At 44.7% G+C, this 22,050-nt stretch overlaps 1 protein-coding gene across 1 annotated transcript in view; it reads right to left on the bottom strand.

The window, feature by feature from the left end:
• abt1 (activator of basal transcription 1) overlaps window positions 1–22,050 on the bottom strand; it is a 76,343-nt gene that overhangs the window by 29,693 nt on the left and 24,600 nt on the right. The window contains exon 2 of the mRNA XM_079239132.1: window positions 18,088–18,408. Within this exon, the coding sequence (XP_079095258.1) occupies window positions 18,088–18,397 (310 nt within the window). The 5' untranslated portion in view covers window positions 18,398–18,408. The remainder of the gene's footprint in view (window positions 1–18,087; window positions 18,409–22,050) is intronic.

The following is a 22,050-nucleotide window of genomic DNA, read 5'->3' as shown; positions in this document are numbered from 1 at the left end:
ACCCAGTCATTAACCATATCCCAGTAACTGACCATGACCCAGTCATTAACCATATTCCAGTAACTGACCTTGACCCAGTCATTAACCAGATTCCAGTAACTGACCATGTCCCAGTCATTAACCATATCCCAGTAACTGACCATGACCCAGTCATTAACCATATCCCAGTAACTGACCATGACCCAGTCATTAACCAGATTCCAGTAACTGACCTTGACCCAGTCATTAACCAGATTCCAGTAACTGACCATGACCCAGTCATTAACCATATCCCAGTAACAGACCATGACCCAGTCATTAACCATATTCCAGTAACTGACCATGACCCAGTCATTAACCATATCCCAGCAACTGACCATGACCCAGTCATTAACCATATCCCAGTAACTGACCATGACCCAGTCATTAACCATATTCCAGTAACTGACCATGACCCAGTCATTAACCATATTCCAGTAACTGACCAGAACCCAGTCATTAACCATATTCCAGTAACTGACCAGAACCCAGTCATTAACCATATTCCAGTAACTGACCATAACCCAGTCATTAACCATATTCCAGTAACTGACCAGAACCCAGTCATTAACCATATCCCAGTAACTGACCAGAACCCAGTCATTAACCATATCCCAGTAACTGACCAGAACCCAGTCATTAACCAGATTCCAGTAACTGACCAGAACCCAGTCATTAACCAGATTCCAGTAACTGACCATGACCCAGTCATTAACCATATTCCAGTAACTGACCATGACCCAGTCATTAACCATATTCCAGTAACTGACCATGACCCAGTCATTAACCATATTCCAGTAACTGACCATGACCCAGTCATTAACCATATTCCAGTAACTGACCATGACCCAGTCATTAACCATATCCCAGTAACTGACCAGAACCCAGTCATTAACCATATCCCAGTAACTGACCATGACCCAGTCATTAACCATATCCCAGTAACTGACCATGACCCAGTCACTAACCATATTCCAGTAACTGACCGTGACCCAGGCACTAACCATATTCCAGTAACTGACCGTGACCCAGTCATTAACCAGATTCCAGTAACTGACCGTGACCCAGTCATTAACCATATCCCAGTAACTGACCGTGACCCAGTCATTAACCATATCCCAGTAACTGACCATGACCCAGTCATTAACCATATCCCAGTAACTGACCATGGCCCAGTCATTAACCATATCCCAGTAACTGACCATGACCCAGTCATTAACCATATCCCAGTAACTGACCAAAACCCAGGCATTAACCATATTCCAGTAACTGACCATAACCCAGTCATTAACCATATTCCAGTAACTGACCATAACCCAGTCATTAACCATATCCCAGTAACTGACCAGAACCCAGTCATTAACCATATCCCAGTAACTGACCAGAACCCAGTCATTAACCATATCCCAGTAACTGACCAGAACCCAGTCATTAACCATATTCCAGTAACTGACCAGAACCCAGTCATTAACCATATTCCAGTAACTGACCAGAACCCAGTCATTAACCATATCCCAGTAACTGACCATAACCCAGTCATTAACCATATCCCAGTAACTGACCATAACCCAGTCATTAACCATATCCCAGTAACTGACCAGAACCCAGTCATTAACCATATCCCAGTAACTGACCAGAACCCAGTCATTAACCAGATTCCAGTAACTGACCGTGACCCAGTCATTAACCATATTCCAGTAACTGACCATGACCCAGTCATTAACCATATTCCAGTAACTGACCATGACCCAGTCATTAACCATATTCCAGTAACTGACCATGACCCAGTCATTAACCATATTCCAGTAACTGACCATGACCCAGTCATTAACCAGATCCCAGTAACTGACCATGACCCAGTCATTAACCATATTCCAGTAACTGACCATGACCCAGTCATTAACCATATCCCAGTAACTGACCAGAACCCAGTCATTAACCATATCCCAGTAACTGACCAGAACCCAGTCATTAACCAGATTCCAGTAACTGACCATGACCCAGTCATTAACCATATTCCAGTAACTGACCATGACCCAGTCATTAACCATATTCCAGTAACTGACCATGACCCAGTCATTAACCATATTCCAGTAACTGACCAGAACCCAGTCATTAACCATATTCCAGTAACTGACCAGAACCCAGTCATTAACCATATTCCAGTAACTGACCATGACCCAGTCATTAACCATATTCCAGTAACTGACCATGACCCAGTCACTAACCATATTCCAGTAACTGACCAGAACCCAGTCACTAACCATATTCCAGTAACTGACCAGAACCCAGTCACTAACCATATTCCAGTAACTGACCAGAACCCAGTCACTAACCATATTCCAGTAACTGACCAGAACCCAGTCATTAACCATATTCCAGTAACTGACCATGACCCAGTCATTAACCATATTCCAGTAACTGACCATGACCCAGTCACTAACCATATTCCAGTAACTGACCAGAACCCAGTCACTAACCATATTCCAGTAACTGACCAGAACCCAGTCACTAACCATATTCCAGTAACTGACCAGAACCCAGTCATTAACCATATCCCAGTAACTGACCGTGACCCAGTCACTAACCATATTCCAGTAACTGACCGTGACCCAGGCACTAACCATATTCCAGTAACTGACCGTGACCCAGTCATTAACCAGATTCCAGTAACTGACCGTGACCCAGTCATTAACCATATCCCAGTAACTGACCGTGACCCAGTCATTAACCATATCCCAGTAACTGACCATGACCCAGTCATTAACCATATCCCAGTAACTGACCATGGCCCAGTCATTAACCATATCCCAGTAACTGACCATGACCCAGTCATTAACCATATCCCAGTAACTGACCATGACCCAGTCATTAACCAGATTCCAGTAACTGACCATGACCCAGTCATTAACCATATCCCAGCAACTGACCATGACCCAGTCATTAACCATATCCCAGTAACTGACCATGACCCAGTCATTAACCATATTCCAGTAACTGACCATGACCCAGTCATTAACCATATCCCAGTAACTGACCAGAAACAGTCATTAACCATATTCCAGTAACTGACCAGAACCCAGTCATTAACCATATTCCAGTAACTGACCAGAACCCAGTCATTAACCATATTCCAGTAACTGACCAGAACCCAGTCATTAACCATATCCCAGTAACTGACCATAACCCAGTCATTAACCATATCCCAGTAACTGACCAGAACCCAGTCATTAACCAGATTCCAGTAACTGACCAGAACCCAGTCATTAACCAGATTCCAGTAACTGACCATGACCCAGTCATTAACCATATTCCAGTAACTGACCATGACCCAGTCATTAACCATATTCCAGTAACTGACCAGAACCCAGTCATTAACCATATTCCAGTAACTGACCAGAACCCAGTCATTAACCAGATTCCAGTAACTGACCATGACCCAGTCATTAACCAGATTCCAGTAACTGACCAGAACCCAGTCACTAACCATATTCCAGTAACTGACCAGAACCCAGTCACTAACCATATTCCAGTAACTGACCAGAACCCAGTCATTAACCATATCCCAGTAACTGACCGTGACCCAGTCATTAACCATATCCCAGTAACTGACCGTGACCCAGTCATTAACCATATCCCAGTAACTGACCGTGACCCAGTCATTAACCATATCCCAGTAACTGACCGTGACCCAGTCATTAACCATATTCCAGTTACTGACCGTGACCCAGTCATTAACCATATTCCAGTTACTGACCGTGACCCAGTCATTAACCATATCCCAGTAACTGACCGTGACCCAGTCATTAACCATATCCCAGTAACTGACCGTGACCCAGTCATTAACCATATCCCAGTAACTGACCGTGACCCAGTCATTAACCATATCCCAGTAACTGACCGTGACCCAGTCATTAACCATATCCCAGTAACTGACCGTGACCCAGTCATTAACCATATCCCAGTAACTGACCGTGACCCAGTCATTAACCATATCCCAGTAACTGACCATGACCCAGTCATTAACCATATCCCAGTAACTGACCATGGCCCAGTCATTAACCATATCCCAGTAACTGACCATGGCCCAGTCATTAACCATATCCCAGTAACTGACCATGACCCAGTCATTAACCATATCCCAGTAACTGACCATGACCCAGTCATTAACCATATCCCAGCAACTGACCATGACCCAGTCATTAACCATATCCCAGTAACTGACCATGACCCAGTCATTAACCATATTCCAGTAACTGACCATGACCCAGTCATTAACCATATCCCAGTAACTGACCAGAACCCAGTCATTAACCATATCCCAGTAACTGACCAGAAACAGTCATTAACCATATTCCAGTAACTGACCAGAACCCAGTCATTAACCATATTCCAGTAACTGACCAGAACCCAGTCATTAACCATATTCCAGTAACTGACCAGAACCCAGTCATTAACCATATCCCAGTAACTGACCAGAACCCAGTCATTAACCATATCCCAGTAACTGACCAGAACCCAGTCATTAACCAGATTCCAGTAACTGACCAGAACCCAGTCATTAACCAGATTCCAGTAACTGACCATGACCCAGTCATTAACCATATTCCAGTAACTGACCATGACCCAGTCATTAACCATATTCCAGTAACTGACCAGAACCCAGTCATTAACCATATTCCAGTAACTGACCAGAACCCAGTCATTAACCAGATTCCAGTAACTGACCATGACCCAGTCATTAACCAGATTCCAGTAACTGACCAGAACCCAGTCACTAACCATATTCCAGTAACTGACCAGAACCCAGTCACTAACCATATTCCAGTAACTGACCAGAACCCAGTCATTAACCATATCCCAGTAACTGACCGTGACCCAGTCATTAACCATATCCCAGTAACTGACCGTGACCCAGTCATTAACCATATCCCAGTAACTGACCGTGACCCAGTCATTAACCATATCCCAGTAACTGACCGTGACCCAGTCATTAACCATATCCCAGTAACTGACCGTGACCCAGTCATTAACCATATTCCAGTTACTGACCGTGACCCAGTCATTAACCATATTCCAGTTACTGACCGTGACCCAGTCATTAACCATATCCCAGTAACTGACCGTGACCCAGTCATTAACCATATCCCAGTAACTGACCGTGACCCAGTCATTAACCATATCCCAGTAACTGACCGTGACCCAGTTATTAACCATATCCCAGTAACTGACCGTGACCCAGTCATTAACCATATCCCAGTAACTGACCGTGACCCAGTCATTAACCATATCCCAGTAACTGACCATGACCCAGTCATTAACCATATCCCAGTAACTGACCATGACCCAGTCATTAACCATATCCCAGTAACTGACCATGACCCAGTCATTAACCATATCCCAGTAACAGACCATGACCCAGTCATTAACCATATCCCAGTAACAGACCATGACCCAGTCATTAACCATATCCCAGTAACTGACCATGACCCAGTCATTAACCATATCCCAGTAACAGACCATGACCCAGTCATTAACCATATTCCAGTAACTGACCATGACCCAGTCATTAACCATATTCCAGTAACTGACCAGAACCCAGTCATTAACCATATCCCAGTAACTGACCAGAACCCAGTCATTAACCATATCCCAGTAACTGACCAGAATCCAGTCATTAACCATATTCCAGTAACTGACCATAACCCAGTCATTAACCATATTCCAGTAACTGACCAGAACCCAGTCATTAACCATATCCCAGTAACTGACCGTGACCCAGTCATTAACCATATCCCAGTAACTGACCGTGACCCAGTCATTAACCATATCCCAGTAACTGACCATGACCCAGTCACTAACCATATTCCAGTAACTGACCGTGACCCAGGCACTAACCATATTCCAGTAACTGACCGTGACCCAGTCATTAACCAGATTCCAGTAACTGACCGTGACCCAGTCATTAACCATATCCCAGTAACTGACCGTGACCCAGTCATTAACCATATCCCAGTAACTGACCATGACCCAGTCATTAACCATATCCCAGTAACTGACCATGGCCCAGTCATTAACCATATCCCAGTAACTGACCATGACCCAGTCATTAACCATATCCCAGTAACTGACCAAAACCCAGGCATTAACCATATTCCAGTAACTGACCATAACCCAGTCATTAACCATATTCCAGTAACTGACCAGAACCCAGTCATTAACCATATCCCAGTAACTGACCAGAACCCAGTCATTAACCATATCCCAGTAACTGACCAGAACCCAGTCATTAACCATATTCCAGTAACTGACCAGAACCCAGTCATTAACCATATTCCAGTAACTGACCAGAACCCAGTCATTAACCATATCCCAGTAACTGACCATAACCCAGTCATTAACCATATCCCAGTAACTGACCATAACCCAGTCATTAACCATATCCCAGTAACTGACCAGAACCCAGTCATTAACCATATCCCAGTAACTGACCAGAACCCAGTCATTAACCAGATTCCAGTAACTGACCGTGACCCAGTCATTAACCATATTCCAGTAACTGACCATGACCCAGTCATTAACCATATTCCAGTAACTGACCATGACCCAGTCATTAACCATATTCCAGTAACTGACCATGACCCAGTCATTAACCATATTCCAGTAACTGACCATGACCCAGTCATTAACCAGATCCCAGTAACTGACCATGACCCAGTCATTAACCATATTCCAGTAACTGACCATGACCCAGTCATTAACCATATCCCAGTAACTGACCAGAACCCAGTCATTAACCATATCCCAGTAACTGACCAGAACCCAGTCATTAACCAGATTCCAGTAACTGACCATGACCCAGTCATTAACCAGATTCCAGTAACTGACCATGACCCAGTCATTAACCATATTCCAGTAACTGACCATGACCCAGTCATTAACCATATTCCAGTAACTGACCAGAACCCAGTCATTAACCATATTCCAGTAACTGACCAGAACCCAGTCATTAACCATATTCCAGTAACTGACCATGACCCAGTCATTAACCATATTCCAGTAACTGACCATGACCCAGTCACTAACCATATTCCAGTAACTGACCAGAACCCAGTCACTAACCATATTCCAGTAACTGACCAGAACCCAGTCACTAACCATATTCCAGTAACTGACCAGAACCCAGTCACTAACCATATTCCAGTAACTGACCAGAACCCAGTCATTAACCATATTCCAGTAACTGACCATGACCAAGTCATTAACCATATTCCAGTAACTGACCATGACCCAGTCACTAACCATATTCCAGTAACTGACCAGAACCCAGTCACTAACCATATTCCAGTAACTGACCAGAACCCAGTCACTAACCATATTCCAGTAACTGACCAGAACCCAGTCATTAACCATATCCCAGTAACTGACCGTGACCCAGTCACTAACCATATTCCAGTAACTGACCGTGACCCAGGCACTAACCATATTCCAGTAACTGACCGTGACCCAGTCATTAACCAGATTCCAGTAACTGACCGTGACCCAGTCATTAACCATATCCCAGTAACTGACCGTGACCCAGTCATTAACCATATCCCAGTAACTGACCATGACCCAGTCATTAACCATATCCCAGTAACTGACCATGGCCCAGTCATTAACCATATCCCAGTAACTGACCATGACCCAGTCATTAACCATATCCCAGTAACTGACCATGACCCAGTCATTAACCAGATTCCAGTAACTGACCATGACCCAGTCATTAACCATATCCCAGCAACTGACCATGACCCAGTCATTAACCATATCCCAGTAACTGACCATGACCCAGTCATTAACCATATTCCAGTAACTGACCATGACCCAGTCATTAACCATATCCCAGTAACTGACCAGAAACAGTCATTAACCATATTCCAGTAACTGACCAGAACCCAGTCATTAACCATATTCCAGTAACTGACCAGAACCCAGTCATTAACCATATTCCAGTAACTGACCAGAACCCAGTCATTAACCATATCCCAGTAACTGACCATAACCCAGTCATTAACCATATCCCAGTAACTGACCAGAACCCAGTCATTAACCAGATTCCAGTAACTGACCAGAACCCAGTCATTAACCAGATTCCAGTAACTGACCATGACCCAGTCATTAACCATATTCCAGTAACTGACCATGACCCAGTCATTAACCATATTCCAGTAACTGACCAGAACCCAGTCATTAACCATATTCCAGTAACTGACCAGAACCCAGTCATTAACCAGATTCCAGTAACTGACCATGACCCAGTCATTAACCAGATTCCAGTAACTGACCAGAACCCAGTCACTAACCATATTCCAGTAACTGACCAGAACCCAGTCACTAACCATATTCCAGTAACTGACCAGAACCCAGTCATTAACCATATCCCAGTAACTGACCGTGACCCAGTCATTAACCATATCCCAGTAACTGACCGTGACCCAGTCATTAACCATATCCCAGTAACTGACCGTGACCCAGTCATTAACCATATCCCAGTAACTGACCGTGACCCAGTCATTAACCATATTCCAGTTACTGACCGTGACCCAGTCATTAACCATATTCCAGTTACTGACCGTGACCCAGTCATTAACCATATCCCAGTAACTGACCGTGACCCAGTCATTAACCATATCCCAGTAACTGACCGTGACCCAGTCATTAACCATATCCCAGTAACTGACCGTGACCCAGTCATTAACCATATCCCAGTAACTGACCGTGACCCAGTCATTAACCATATCCCAGTAACTGACCGTGACCCAGTCATTAACCATATCCCAGTAACTGACCGTGACCCAGTCATTAACCATATCCCAGTAACTGACCATGACCCAGTCATTAACCATATCCCAGTAACTGACCATGGCCCAGTCATTAACCATATCCCAGTAACTGACCATGGCCCAGTCATTAACCATATCCCAGTAACTGACCATGACCCAGTCATTAACCATATCCCAGTAACTGACCATGACCCAGTCATTAACCATATCCCAGCAACTGACCATGACCCAGTCATTAACCATATCCCAGTAACTGACCATGACCCAGTCATTAACCATATTCCAGTAACTGACCATGACCCAGTCATTAACCATATCCCAGTAACTGACCAGAACCCAGTCATTAACCATATCCCAGTAACTGACCAGAAACAGTCATTAACCATATTCCAGTAACTGACCAGAACCCAGTCATTAACCATATTCCAGTAACTGACCAGAACCCAGTCATTAACCATATTCCAGTAACTGACCAGAACCCAGTCATTAACCATATCCCAGTAACTGACCAGAACCCAGTCATTAACCATATCCCAGTAACTGACCAGAACCCAGTCATTAACCAGATTCCAGTAACTGACCAGAACCCAGTCATTAACCAGATTCCAGTAACTGACCATGACCCAGTCATTAACCATATTCCAGTAACTGACCATGACCCAGTCATTAACCATATTCCAGTAACTGACCAGAACCCAGTCATTAACCATATTCCAGTAACTGACCAGAACCCAGTCATTAACCAGATTCCAGTAACTGACCATGACCCAGTCATTAACCAGATTCCAGTAACTGACCAGAACCCAGTCACTAACCATATTCCAGTAACTGACCAGAACCCAGTCACTAACCATATTCCAGTAACTGACCAGAACCCAGTCATTAACCATATCCCAGTAACTGACCGTGACCCAGTCATTAACCATATCCCAGTAACTGACCGTGACCCAGTCATTAACCATATCCCAGTAACTGACCGTGACCCAGTCATTAACCATATCCCAGTAACTGACCGTGACCCAGTCATTAACCATATCCCAGTAACTGACCGTGACCCAGTCATTAACCATATTCCAGTTACTGACCGTGACCCAGTCATTAACCATATTCCAGTTACTGACCGTGACCCAGTCATTAACCATATCCCAGTAACTGACCGTGACCCAGTCATTAACCATATCCCAGTAACTGACCGTGACCCAGTCATTAACCATATCCCAGTAACTGACCGTGACCCAGTCATTAACCATATCCCAGTAACTGACCGTGACCCAGTCATTAACCATATCCCAGTAACTGACCGTGACCCAGTCATTAACCATATCCCAGTAACTGACCATGACCCAGTCATTAACCATATCCCAGTAACTGACCATGACCCAGTCATTAACCATATCCCAGTAACTGACCATGACCCAGTCATTAACCATATCCCAGTAACAGACCATGACCCAGTCATTAACCATATCCCAGTAACAGACCATGACCCAGTCATTAACCATATCCCAGTAACTGACCATGACCCAGTCATTAACCATATCCCAGTAACAGACCATGACCCAGTCATTAACCATATTCCAGTAACTGACCATGACCCAGTCATTAACCATATTCCAGTAACTGACCAGAACCCAGTCATTAACCATATCCCAGTAACTGACCAGAACCCAGTCATTAACCATATCCCAGTAACTGACCAGAATCCAGTCATTAACCATATTCCAGTAACTGACCATAACCCAGTCATTAACCATATTCCAGTAACTGACCAGAACCCAGTCATTAACCATATCCCAGTAACTGACCGTGACCCAGTCATTAACCATATCCCAGTAACTGACCGTGACCCAGTCATTAACCATATCCCAGTAACTGACCATGACCCAGTCATTAACCATATCCCAGTAACTGACCATGACCCAGTCATTAACCATATCCCAGTAACTGACCATGACCCAGTCATTAACCATATCCCAGTAACAGACCATGACCCAGTCATTAACCATATCCCAGTAACAGACCATGACCCAGTCATTAACCATATCCCAGTAACTGACCATGACCCAGTCATTAACCATATCCCAGTAACAGACCATGACCCAGTCATTAACCATATTCCAGTAACTGACCATGACCCAGTCATTAACCATATTCCAGTAACTGACCAGAACCCAGTCATTAACCAGATTCCAGTAACTGACCGTGACCCAGTCATTAACCATATTCCAGTAACTGACCATAACCCAGTCATTAACCATATCCCAGTAACTGACCGTGACCCAGTCATTAACCATATTCCAGTAACTGACCGTGACCCAGTCATTAACCAGATCCCAGTAACTGACCGTGACCCAGTCATTAACCATATCCCAGTAACTGACCATGACCCAGTCATTAACCATATCCCAGCAACTGACCATAACCCAGTCATTAACCATATTCCAGTAACTGACCATAACCCAGTCATTAACCAGATTCCAGTAACTGACCATGACCCAGTCATTAACCATATTCCAGTAACTGACCATAACCCAGTCATTAACCATATTCCAGTAACTGACCAGAACCCAGTCATTAACCATATTCCAGTAACTGACCAGAACCCAGTCATTAACCAGATTCCAGTAACTGACCAGAACCCAGTCACTAACCATATTCCAGTAACTGACCTTGACCCAGTCACTAACCATATTCCAGTAACTGACCAGAACCCAGTCATTAACCATATCCCAGTAACTGACCGTGACCCAGTCATTAACCATATTCCAGTAACTGACCGTGACCCAGTCATTAACCATATTCCAGTAACTGACCGTGACCCAGTCATTAACCATATCCCAGTAACTGACCATGACCCAGTCATTAACCATATCCCAGTAACTGACCATGACCCAGTCATTAACCATATCCCAGTAACTGACCATGACCCAGTCATTAACCATATCCCAGCAACTGACCGTGACCCAGTCATTAACCAGATTCCAGTAACTGACCATGACCCAGTCATTAACCATATTCCAGCAACTGACCATGACCCAGTCATTAACCATATCCCAGCAACTGACCATGACCCAGTCATTAACCATATCCCAGCAACTGACCATGACCCAGTCATTAACCATATCCCAGCAACTGACCATGACCCAGTCATTAACCAGATTCCAGTAACTGACCATGACCCAGTCATTAACCATATCCCAGCAACTGACCATGACCCAGTCATTAACCATATCCCAGCAACTGACCATGACCCAGTCATTAACCATATCCCAGCAACTGACCATGACCCAGTCATTAACCATATCCCAGCAACTGACCATGACCCAGTCATTAACCATATCCCAGCAACTGACCATGACCCAGTCATTAACCAGATTCCAGTAACTGACCGTGACCCAGTCATTAACCAGATTCCAGTAACTGACCATGACCCAGTCATTAACCATATCCCAGTAACTGACCATGACCCAGTCATTAACCATATCCCAGTAACTGACCATGACCCAGTCATTAACCATATCCCAGTAACTGACCATGACCCAGTCATTAACCATATCCCAGTAACTGACCATGACCCAGTCATTAACCATATTCCAGTAACTGACCATGACCCAGTCATTAACCATATCCCAGTAACTGACCAGAACCCAGTCATTAACCATATCCCAGTAACTGACCAGAAACAGTCATTAACCATATTCCAGTAACTGACCAGAACCCAGTCATTAACCATATTCCAGTAACTGACCAGAACCCAGTCATTAACCATATTCCAGTAACTGACCAGAACCCAGTCATTAACCATATCCCAGTAACTGACCAGAACCCAGTCATTAACCATATCCCAGTAACTGACCAGAACCCAGTCATTAACCAGATTCCAGTAACTGACCAGAACCCAGTCATTAACCAGATTCCAGTAACTGACCATGACCCAGTCATTAACCATATTCCAGTAACTGACCATGACCCAGTCATTAACCATATTCCAGTAACTGACCAGAACCCAGTCATTAACCATATTCCAGTAACTGACCAGAACCCAGTCATTAACCAGATTCCAGTAACTGACCATGACCCAGTCATTAACCAGATTCCAGTAACTGACCAGAACCCAGTCACTAACCATATTCCAGTAACTGACCAGAACCCAGTCACTAACCATATTCCAGTAACTGACCAGAACCCAGTCATTAACCATATCCCAGTAACTGACCGTGACCCAGTCATTAACCATATCCCAGTAACTGACCGTGACCCAGTCATTAACCATATCCCAGTAACTGACCGTGACCCAGTCATTAACCATATCCCAGTAACTGACCGTGACCCAGTCATTAACCATATCCCAGTAACTGACCGTGACCCAGTCATTAACCATATTCCAGTTACTGACCGTGACCCAGTCATTAACCATATTCCAGTTACTGACCGTGACCCAGTCATTAACCATATCCCAGTAACTGACCGTGACCCAGTCATTAACCATATCCCAGTAACTGACCGTGACCCAGTCATTAACCATATCCCAGTAACTGACCGTGACCCAGTCATTAACCATATCCCAGTAACTGACCGTGACCCAGTCATTAACCATATCCCAGTAACTGACCGTGACCCAGTCATTAACCATATCCCAGTAACTGACCATGACCCAGTCATTAACCATATCCCAGTAACTGACCATGACCCAGTCATTAACCATATCCCAGTAACTGACCATGACCCAGTCATTAACCATATCCCAGTAACAGACCATGACCCAGTCATTAACCATATCCCAGTAACAGACCATGACCCAGTCATTAACCATATCCCAGTAACTGACCATGACCCAGTCATTAACCATATCCCAGTAACAGACCATGACCCAGTCATTAACCATATTCCAGTAACTGACCATGACCCAGTCATTAACCATATTCCAGTAACTGACCAGAACCCAGTCATTAACCATATCCCAGTAACTGACCAGAACCCAGTCATTAACCATATCCCAGTAACTGACCAGAATCCAGTCATTAACCATATTCCAGTAACTGACCATAACCCAGTCATTAACCATATTCCAGTAACTGACCAGAACCCAGTCATTAACCATATCCCAGTAACTGACCGTGACCCAGTCATTAACCATATCCCAGTAACTGACCGTGACCCAGTCATTAACCATATCCCAGTAACTGACCATGACCCAGTCATTAACCATATCCCAGTAACTGACCATGACCCAGTCATTAACCATATCCCAGTAACTGACCATGACCCAGTCATTAACCATATCCCAGTAACAGACCATGACCCAGTCATTAACCATATCCCAGTAACAGACCATGACCCAGTCATTAACCATATCCCAGTAACTGACCATGACCCAGTCATTAACCATATCCCAGTAACAGACCATGACCCAGTCATTAACCATATTCCAGTAACTGACCATGACCCAGTCATTAACCATATTCCAGTAACTGACCAGAACCCAGTCATTAACCAGATTCCAGTAACTGACCGTGACCCAGTCATTAACCATATTCCAGTAACTGACCATAACCCAGTCATTAACCATATCCCAGTAACTGACCGTGACCCAGTCATTAACCATATTCCAGTAACTGACCGTGACCCAGTCATTAACCAGATCCCAGTAACTGACCGTGACCCAGTCATTAACCATATCCCAGTAACTGACCATGACCCAGTCATTAACCATATCCCAGCAACTGACCATAACCCAGTCATTAACCATATTCCAGTAACTGACCATAACCCAGTCATTAACCAGATTCCAGTAACTGACCATGACCCAGTCATTAACCATATTCCAGTAACTGACCATAACCCAGTCATTAACCATATTCCAGTAACTGACCAGAACCCAGTCATTAACCATATTCCAGTAACTGACCAGAACCCAGTCATTAACCAGATTCCAGTAACTGACCAGAACCCAGTCACTAACCATATTCCAGTAACTGACCTTGACCCAGTCACTAACCATATTCCAGTAACTGACCAGAACCCAGTCATTAACCATATCCCAGTAACTGACCGTGACCCAGTCATTAACCATATTCCAGTAACTGACCGTGACCCAGTCATTAACCATATTCCAGTAACTGACCGTGACCCAGTCATTAACCATATCCCAGTAACTGACCATGACCCAGTCATTAACCATATCCCAGTAACTGACCATGACCCAGTCATTAACCATATCCCAGTAACTGACCATGACCCAGTCATTAACCATATCCCAGCAACTGACCGTGACCCAGTCATTAACCAGATTCCAGTAACTGACCATGACCCAGTCATTAACCATATTCCAGCAACTGACCATGACCCAGTCATTAACCATATCCCAGCAACTGACCATGACCCAGTCATTAACCATATCCCAGCAACTGACCATGACCCAGTCATTAACCATATCCCAGCAACTGACCATGACCCAGTCATTAACCAGATTCCAGTAACTGACCATGACCCAGTCATTAACCATATCCCAGCAACTGACCATGACCCAGTCATTAACCATATCCCAGCAACTGACCATGACCCAGTCATTAACCATATCCCAGCAACTGACCATGACCCAGTCATTAACCATATCCCAGCAACTGACCATGACCCAGTCATTAACCATATCCCAGCAACTGACCATGACCCAGTCATTAACCAGATTCCAGTAACTGACCGTGACCCAGTCATTAACCAGATTCCAGTAACTGACCATGACCCAGTCATTAACCATATCCCAGTAACTGACCATGACCCAGTCATTAACCATATCCCAGTAACTGACCATGACCCAGTCATTAACCATATCCCAGTAACTGACCATGACCCAGTCATTAACCATATCCCAGTAACTGACCATGACCCAGTCATTAACCATATCCCAGTAACAGACCATGACCCAGTCATTAACCATATCCCAGTAACAGACCATGACCCAGTCATTAACCATATCCCAGTAACTGACCATGACCCAGTCATTAACCATATCCCAGTAACAGACCATGACCCAGTCATTAACCATATTCCAGTAACTGACCATGACCCAGTCATTAACCATATTCCAGTAACTGACCAGAACCCAGTCATTAACCATATCCCAGTAACTGACCAGAACCCAGTCATTAACCATATCCCAGTAACTGACCAGAATCCAGTCATTAACCATATTCCAGTAACTGACCATAACCCAGTCATTAACCATATTCCAGTAACTGACCAGAACCCAGTCATTAACCATATCCCAGTAACTGACCGTGACCCAGTCATTAACCATATCCCAGTAACTGACCGTGACCCAGTCATTAACCATATCCCAGTAACTGACCATGACCCAGTCATTAACCATATCCCAGTAACTGACCATGACCCAGTCATTAACCATATCCCAGTAACTGACCATGACCCAGTCATTAACCATATCCCAGTAACAGACCATGACCCAGTCATTAACCATATCCCAGTAACAGACCATGACCCAGTCATTAACCATATCCCAGTAACTGACCATGACCCAGTCATTAACCATATCCCAGTAACAGACCATGACCCAGTCATTAACCATATTCCAGTAACTGACCATGACCCAGTCATTAACCATATTCCAGTAACTGACCAGAACCCAGTCATTAACCAGATTCCAGTAACTGACCGTGACCCAGTCATTAACCATATTCCAGTAACTGACCATAACCCAGTCATTAACCATATCCCAGTAACTGACCGTGACCCAGTCATTAACCATATTCCAGTAACTGACCGTGACCCAGTCATTAACCAGATCCCAGTAACTGACCGTGACCCAGTCATTAACCATATCCCAGTAACTGACCATGACCCAGTCATTAACCATATCCCAGCAACTGACCATAACCCAGTCATTAACCATATTCCAGTAACTGACCATAACCCAGTCATTAACCAGATTCCAGTAACTGACCATGACCCAGTCATTAACCATATTCCAGTAACTGACCATAACCCAGTCATTAACCATATTCCAGTAACTGACCAGAACCCAGTCATTAACCATATTCCAGTAACTGACCAGAACCCAGTCATTAACCAGATTCCAGTAACTGACCAGAACCCAGTCACTAACCATATTCCAGTAACTGACCTTGACCCAGTCACTAACCATATTCCAGTAACTGACCAGAACCCAGTCATTAACCATATCCCAGTAACTGACCGTGACCCAGTCATTAACCATATTCCAGTAACTGACCGTGACCCAGTCATTAACCATATTCCAGTAACTGACCGTGACCCAGTCATTAACCATATCCCAGTAACTGACCATGACCCAGTCATTAACCATATCCCAGTAACTGACCATGACCCAGTCATTAACCATATCCCAGTAACTGACCATGACCCAGTCATTAACCATATCCCAGCAACTGACCGTGACCCAGTCATTAACCAGATTCCAGTAACTGACCATGACCCAGTCATTAACCATATTCCAGCAACTGACCATGACCCAGTCATTAACCATATCCCAGCAACTGACCATGACCCAGTCATTAACCATATCCCAGCAACTGACCATGACCCAGTCATTAACCATATCCCAGCAACTGACCATGACCCAGTCATTAACCAGATTCCAGTAACTGACCATGACCCAGTCATTAACCATATCCCAGCAACTGACCATGACCCAGTCATTAACCATATCCCAGCAACTGACCATGACCCAGTCATTAACCATATCCCAGCAACTGACCATGACCCAGTCATTAACCATATCCCAGCAACTGACCATGACCCAGTCATTAACCATATCCCAGCAACTGACCATGACCCAGTCATTAACCAGATTCCAGTAACTGACCGTGACCCAGTCATTAACCAGATTCCAGTAACTGACCATGACCCAGTCATTAACCATATCCCAGTAACTGACCATGACCCAGTCATTAACCATATCCCAGTAACTGACCATGACCCAGTCATTAACCATATCCCAGTAACTGACCATGACCCAGTCATTAACCATATCCCAGTAACTGACCATGACCCAGTCATTAACCATATCCCAGTAACTGACCATGACCCAGTCATTAACCATATCCCAGTAACTGACCATGACCCAGTCATTAACCATATCCCAGTAACTGACCATGACCCAGTCATTAACCATATTCCAGTAACTGACCATTTAGGGTGTTTCAATGTGGACTCATGAAGTTGTTTTGAATCTGAATGTGTTGGTTACCTTCAGGCTGGAGGAATATTCGTCCAATTTCTCCATAGACGGACAGCAGGTTTCTCAGGTGTTTGGGGCGGAGCCTTGGAGGAATGTGACCCAGGTAGATGATACCTGGAATGCACTTCCTGTCTTGACCACAAGTCATTTTATTCTTAATTCCAGAATTTTTTTTATCTTCATCAACCTGGCTGTGTGTTGTCCTCTCATCATCCACATCTGTTACATCTCTTCTGCCAGTGGCTACAACCTCCTCCTGCTCCTCCTCCAATCGCTGAACTTTGGTCATCCTTTCCTCTTCTTCCTTTTGCCTCTTCATCTCTCGAGTCACTACAAAGAGCACAAACACATGACCTCAAATGTGGCCATGTAGTCAATGAATGAATCAGATTTCTACCCATGTCAGTCTGCAGCAGGTGGTGAAGTGATCTTTTTCATCAGCCAGAGAGGACGTCAGAACATGAACTGATAACTCATGCAACACGTCTAATCTCATTACTCATCATTTCACAGGACAGAAATGAAAGAAGTTCAGAAAAATCAGGAAGATTGTGGGGAGTTCATTATTCCGGATGAAATCCCTCCTAAGTGTTTCCACTCGTCTGAAGACAATAGTTTTTATTTAGCAAATGATGGGGTGAACCTCACAGCCAACCTTTGGATTATAAGAAATAAAATTTTCCTCAAAAGACATCGGTGGAATTCGGACGGCTTCAAAGTCGTCATACAGCGGTGTGGACATGCCATCATTTATCAATAAACATGATCATGTAGTGATGATTTATCTTCACGTTTCATCAGATTCACCTCGCGTAACTGAACGACATCAGTTTCAAAGACAAGAAATATCAATTCTGCAGCAAAAACATCATTAAATATGAAAGATTTCATCATCTGAGACCATGGTCCTCAGCCGGAATAGGGTGGATTGCCCTCTCCGGGTCGGGAGTCAGGTCCTGCCTCAAGTGGAGGAGTTTAAATATGTCGGGGTCTTGTTCACGAGTGAGGGAAGGATGGAGCGTGAGATGGACAGACGGATCGGTGTGGCGTCTGCAGTAATGCGGACTCTGCGCCGGTCTGTCGTGGTGAAGAAGGAGCTGAGCCAGAAGGCGAAGCTCTTGATTTACCAGTCGATCTACGTTCCTACCCTCACCTATGGTCATGAGCTGTGGGTCGTGACCGAAAGAAGGAGATCTCGTATACAGGCGGCTGAAATGAGTTTCCTCCGCAGGGTGGCCGGGCTCTCCCTTAGAGATAGGGTGAGGAGCTCGGTCATCCGGGAGGAGATCAGAGTAGAGCCGCTGCTCCTCCACATCGAGAGGAACCAGTTGAGGTGGCTCGGGCATCTGGTCAGGATGCCTCCTGGACCTCCCTGGTGAGGTGTTCCAGGCACGTCCCTCTGGGAGGAGACCCCGGGGAAGACCCAGGACACGCTGGAGGGATTATATCTCTCGGCTGGCCTGGGAACGCCTCGGGACCCCCCCGCAGAGTTGGTAAATGTGGCTGGGGAGAGGGAAGTCTGGGCTTCCCTGCTTAGGTTGCTGCCCCCGCGACCCGACCCCGGATAAGCGGCAGAAGATGGATGGATGGATGGATGGATGGATTTCATCATCTCAACTTTAAACCCGGAGTGTTTGATTCAGTTTCTGATCAGAAGAGATGCCGGTTGGACATTTATCCATCCTATGACTCGGGGAAAGGAACGCAACACGTGCACAGTTCAGTTCATGTGCACGGTTCAGAGTTGAGAATCCGGTTTCCAGGAGAGAGAAGGCGCTAAGGAGAGAGAGAATGCGGTCACGCGAGACTCGGCGAGATTTGGCAGGATCAACATGGCGCGCTACTGAAGTAAACAAAACCTTTATTACCAGGCTAACGGTAAGAAATTAAACGAATAATTTAAAACAGTTAAAAACTCCAATCACACCAACCCGGTCACTCTGGATAACAACGAAGAAGATCTCATCAGCCCGATAGAGGTAATCGAAGAAAGCTTCCAGTGGATCGTAACGGGGAAAACCAGCAACACCGCGGCGACGGCGTCCAAAACCGGTTCCACCTCCAATAGAGTTCGCCCAGCGGATTCCCCCGAAGTAACCTTGCCAGGTTCTCCAACAGGTAGTGTTACGACGGATATCCTAATCTCCATCGACGGGAAGTTATCCAGCCTAGACGCCAGGCTTTCCCTGCTGGAAGTTCTACACCGGGAGTTCCAGTCGTTAAAGCACAGTCTAGAATACAGCCAGCAGCAGGTAGAAGCTTTAGCTACGGAGAACAACGCGCTTAGAGACTCTGTTAAGACTCTCATGGATGGAGTATGCCGACTAACGGAGGAAAATAAAAAAATGAAAGAATTAGTCTTAGATATCCAGGCATGAGAGATAACTTAGTTATTTCAGGGCTCGCTGAGCAGCCAGAGGAAGACGCAGAGGTAACCATGAAAGAATTCATCCGATCCCACCTGAAGCTTCCAGAGGAAAAGGTAAAAGCCATCTCCTTTCACCGTGTTCATCGCATGGGAAGGAAAACATCGGAGGGCAGACCAAGACCAATAGTTGCTAAATTCGTGCTACATAAAGAAAAAGAAGAGGTGAAGCGCTGTGGGAGACAGCTCCGTGGGACTAATATCAGCATGAGCGATCAGTTCCCCAGAGAGATCCTGGAGCGTCGTAAGATCTTGTTCCCCATCAGGAGGAAATTCCTGGTGACAAGCTCTATGTCAGTGGCCAGCTACATCGTGACCATAACACCACTCCCTGGCTCTACTAACCTCAGATATGTATCCACACTCTACACGCTTTGCACTGGTGATATTAAGGCTAATAAGTCTCACTGGGATTTAATCAGAGTTTAATGTTTGCTCACAATAGTTAACAACACTGCCAGTCTCTTTCACAAAACAGATCTCCTTATGGGTTTGTTTTTCCTTTTCACCCACTTTCCTCTTTTGGTCAACTTCTGGCTCATCTTTTTCTCTCTCCTTCCATACTCTCTTCTTTCTTTCTTTTCTAGCTGCCACCTCACAGAACTAAATAGCACAGATGCAAAACTACACAGTTCATTAGATAACACTTACATACATAACCCAACACTCTCACTGTTATTATTTCAAACATATTTAGTAACATTCAATACAGTCATACAACACAAGGCATACATACTTACACCTGCGCACACACTTATTCACATCAAGTGGAAGCATCTAACACCTACCCTGTCACCACAAGCATGACAGTACTTAGGTTTATCACACGGAGCTGGGACCAGAGAGAAGAGACTAACAATCTTTAACAGGCTAAATGATCTACAGGCAGACATTGTGTTCTTACAGGAGATTCATATGACAAATACTTCAGTGGACGCTCTCTCTACATCCCAGTTTCCTCATGTTTACTCCGCCTGCTATAACTCCAGACAGAGAGGAGTTGCCATTTTGATAAATAGAAAAGTGACATTCACAGAAATCAACAGAACCACAGATCCAGAGGGAAGATATATTATAGTGACATTAACTATCCAAAATATGAAGTTATGTTTAGCTAACATATATGGGCCAAATGTGGATGATTCCTCCTTCTTTCATTCCTTTTTTAAAACTGTCTCAGAACACTCAGACAGCACACTTATATCATAGGAGGAGATTTTAATGTGGTAATGGGTCCCGTAGACAGGACGAATAATTCAGAAAACAATAGAACCTGGCAGTCTACAGACACTGTTAAACAATATATGGAGGAACTTGGTCTTTGCGATATATGGCGGTCTTTTCATCCTAATATCAAGGAATACACTTGTTTTTCCTCAGTTCACCACTCATATTCTAGGCTAGATTATTTCCTGGTTAGCAGCTTGTTGGTGTGTATGATTTCAGAAACCCAGATCCACCCCGTTACAGTCAGCGATCATGCACCAGTTTCCTTCACTGTAAGAAGTACGAGAATCACACCACCTGCTAAAAGCTGGAGATTCAAT

Source organism: Telmatherina bonti (assembly GCF_933228915.1).
Source record: "Telmatherina bonti genome assembly, chromosome: 4".
Classification (NCBI taxonomy): Eukaryota; Metazoa; Chordata; class Actinopteri; order Atheriniformes; family Telmatherinidae; genus Telmatherina; species Telmatherina bonti.
This window is presented reverse-complemented; position numbering and strand designations above follow the sequence as displayed.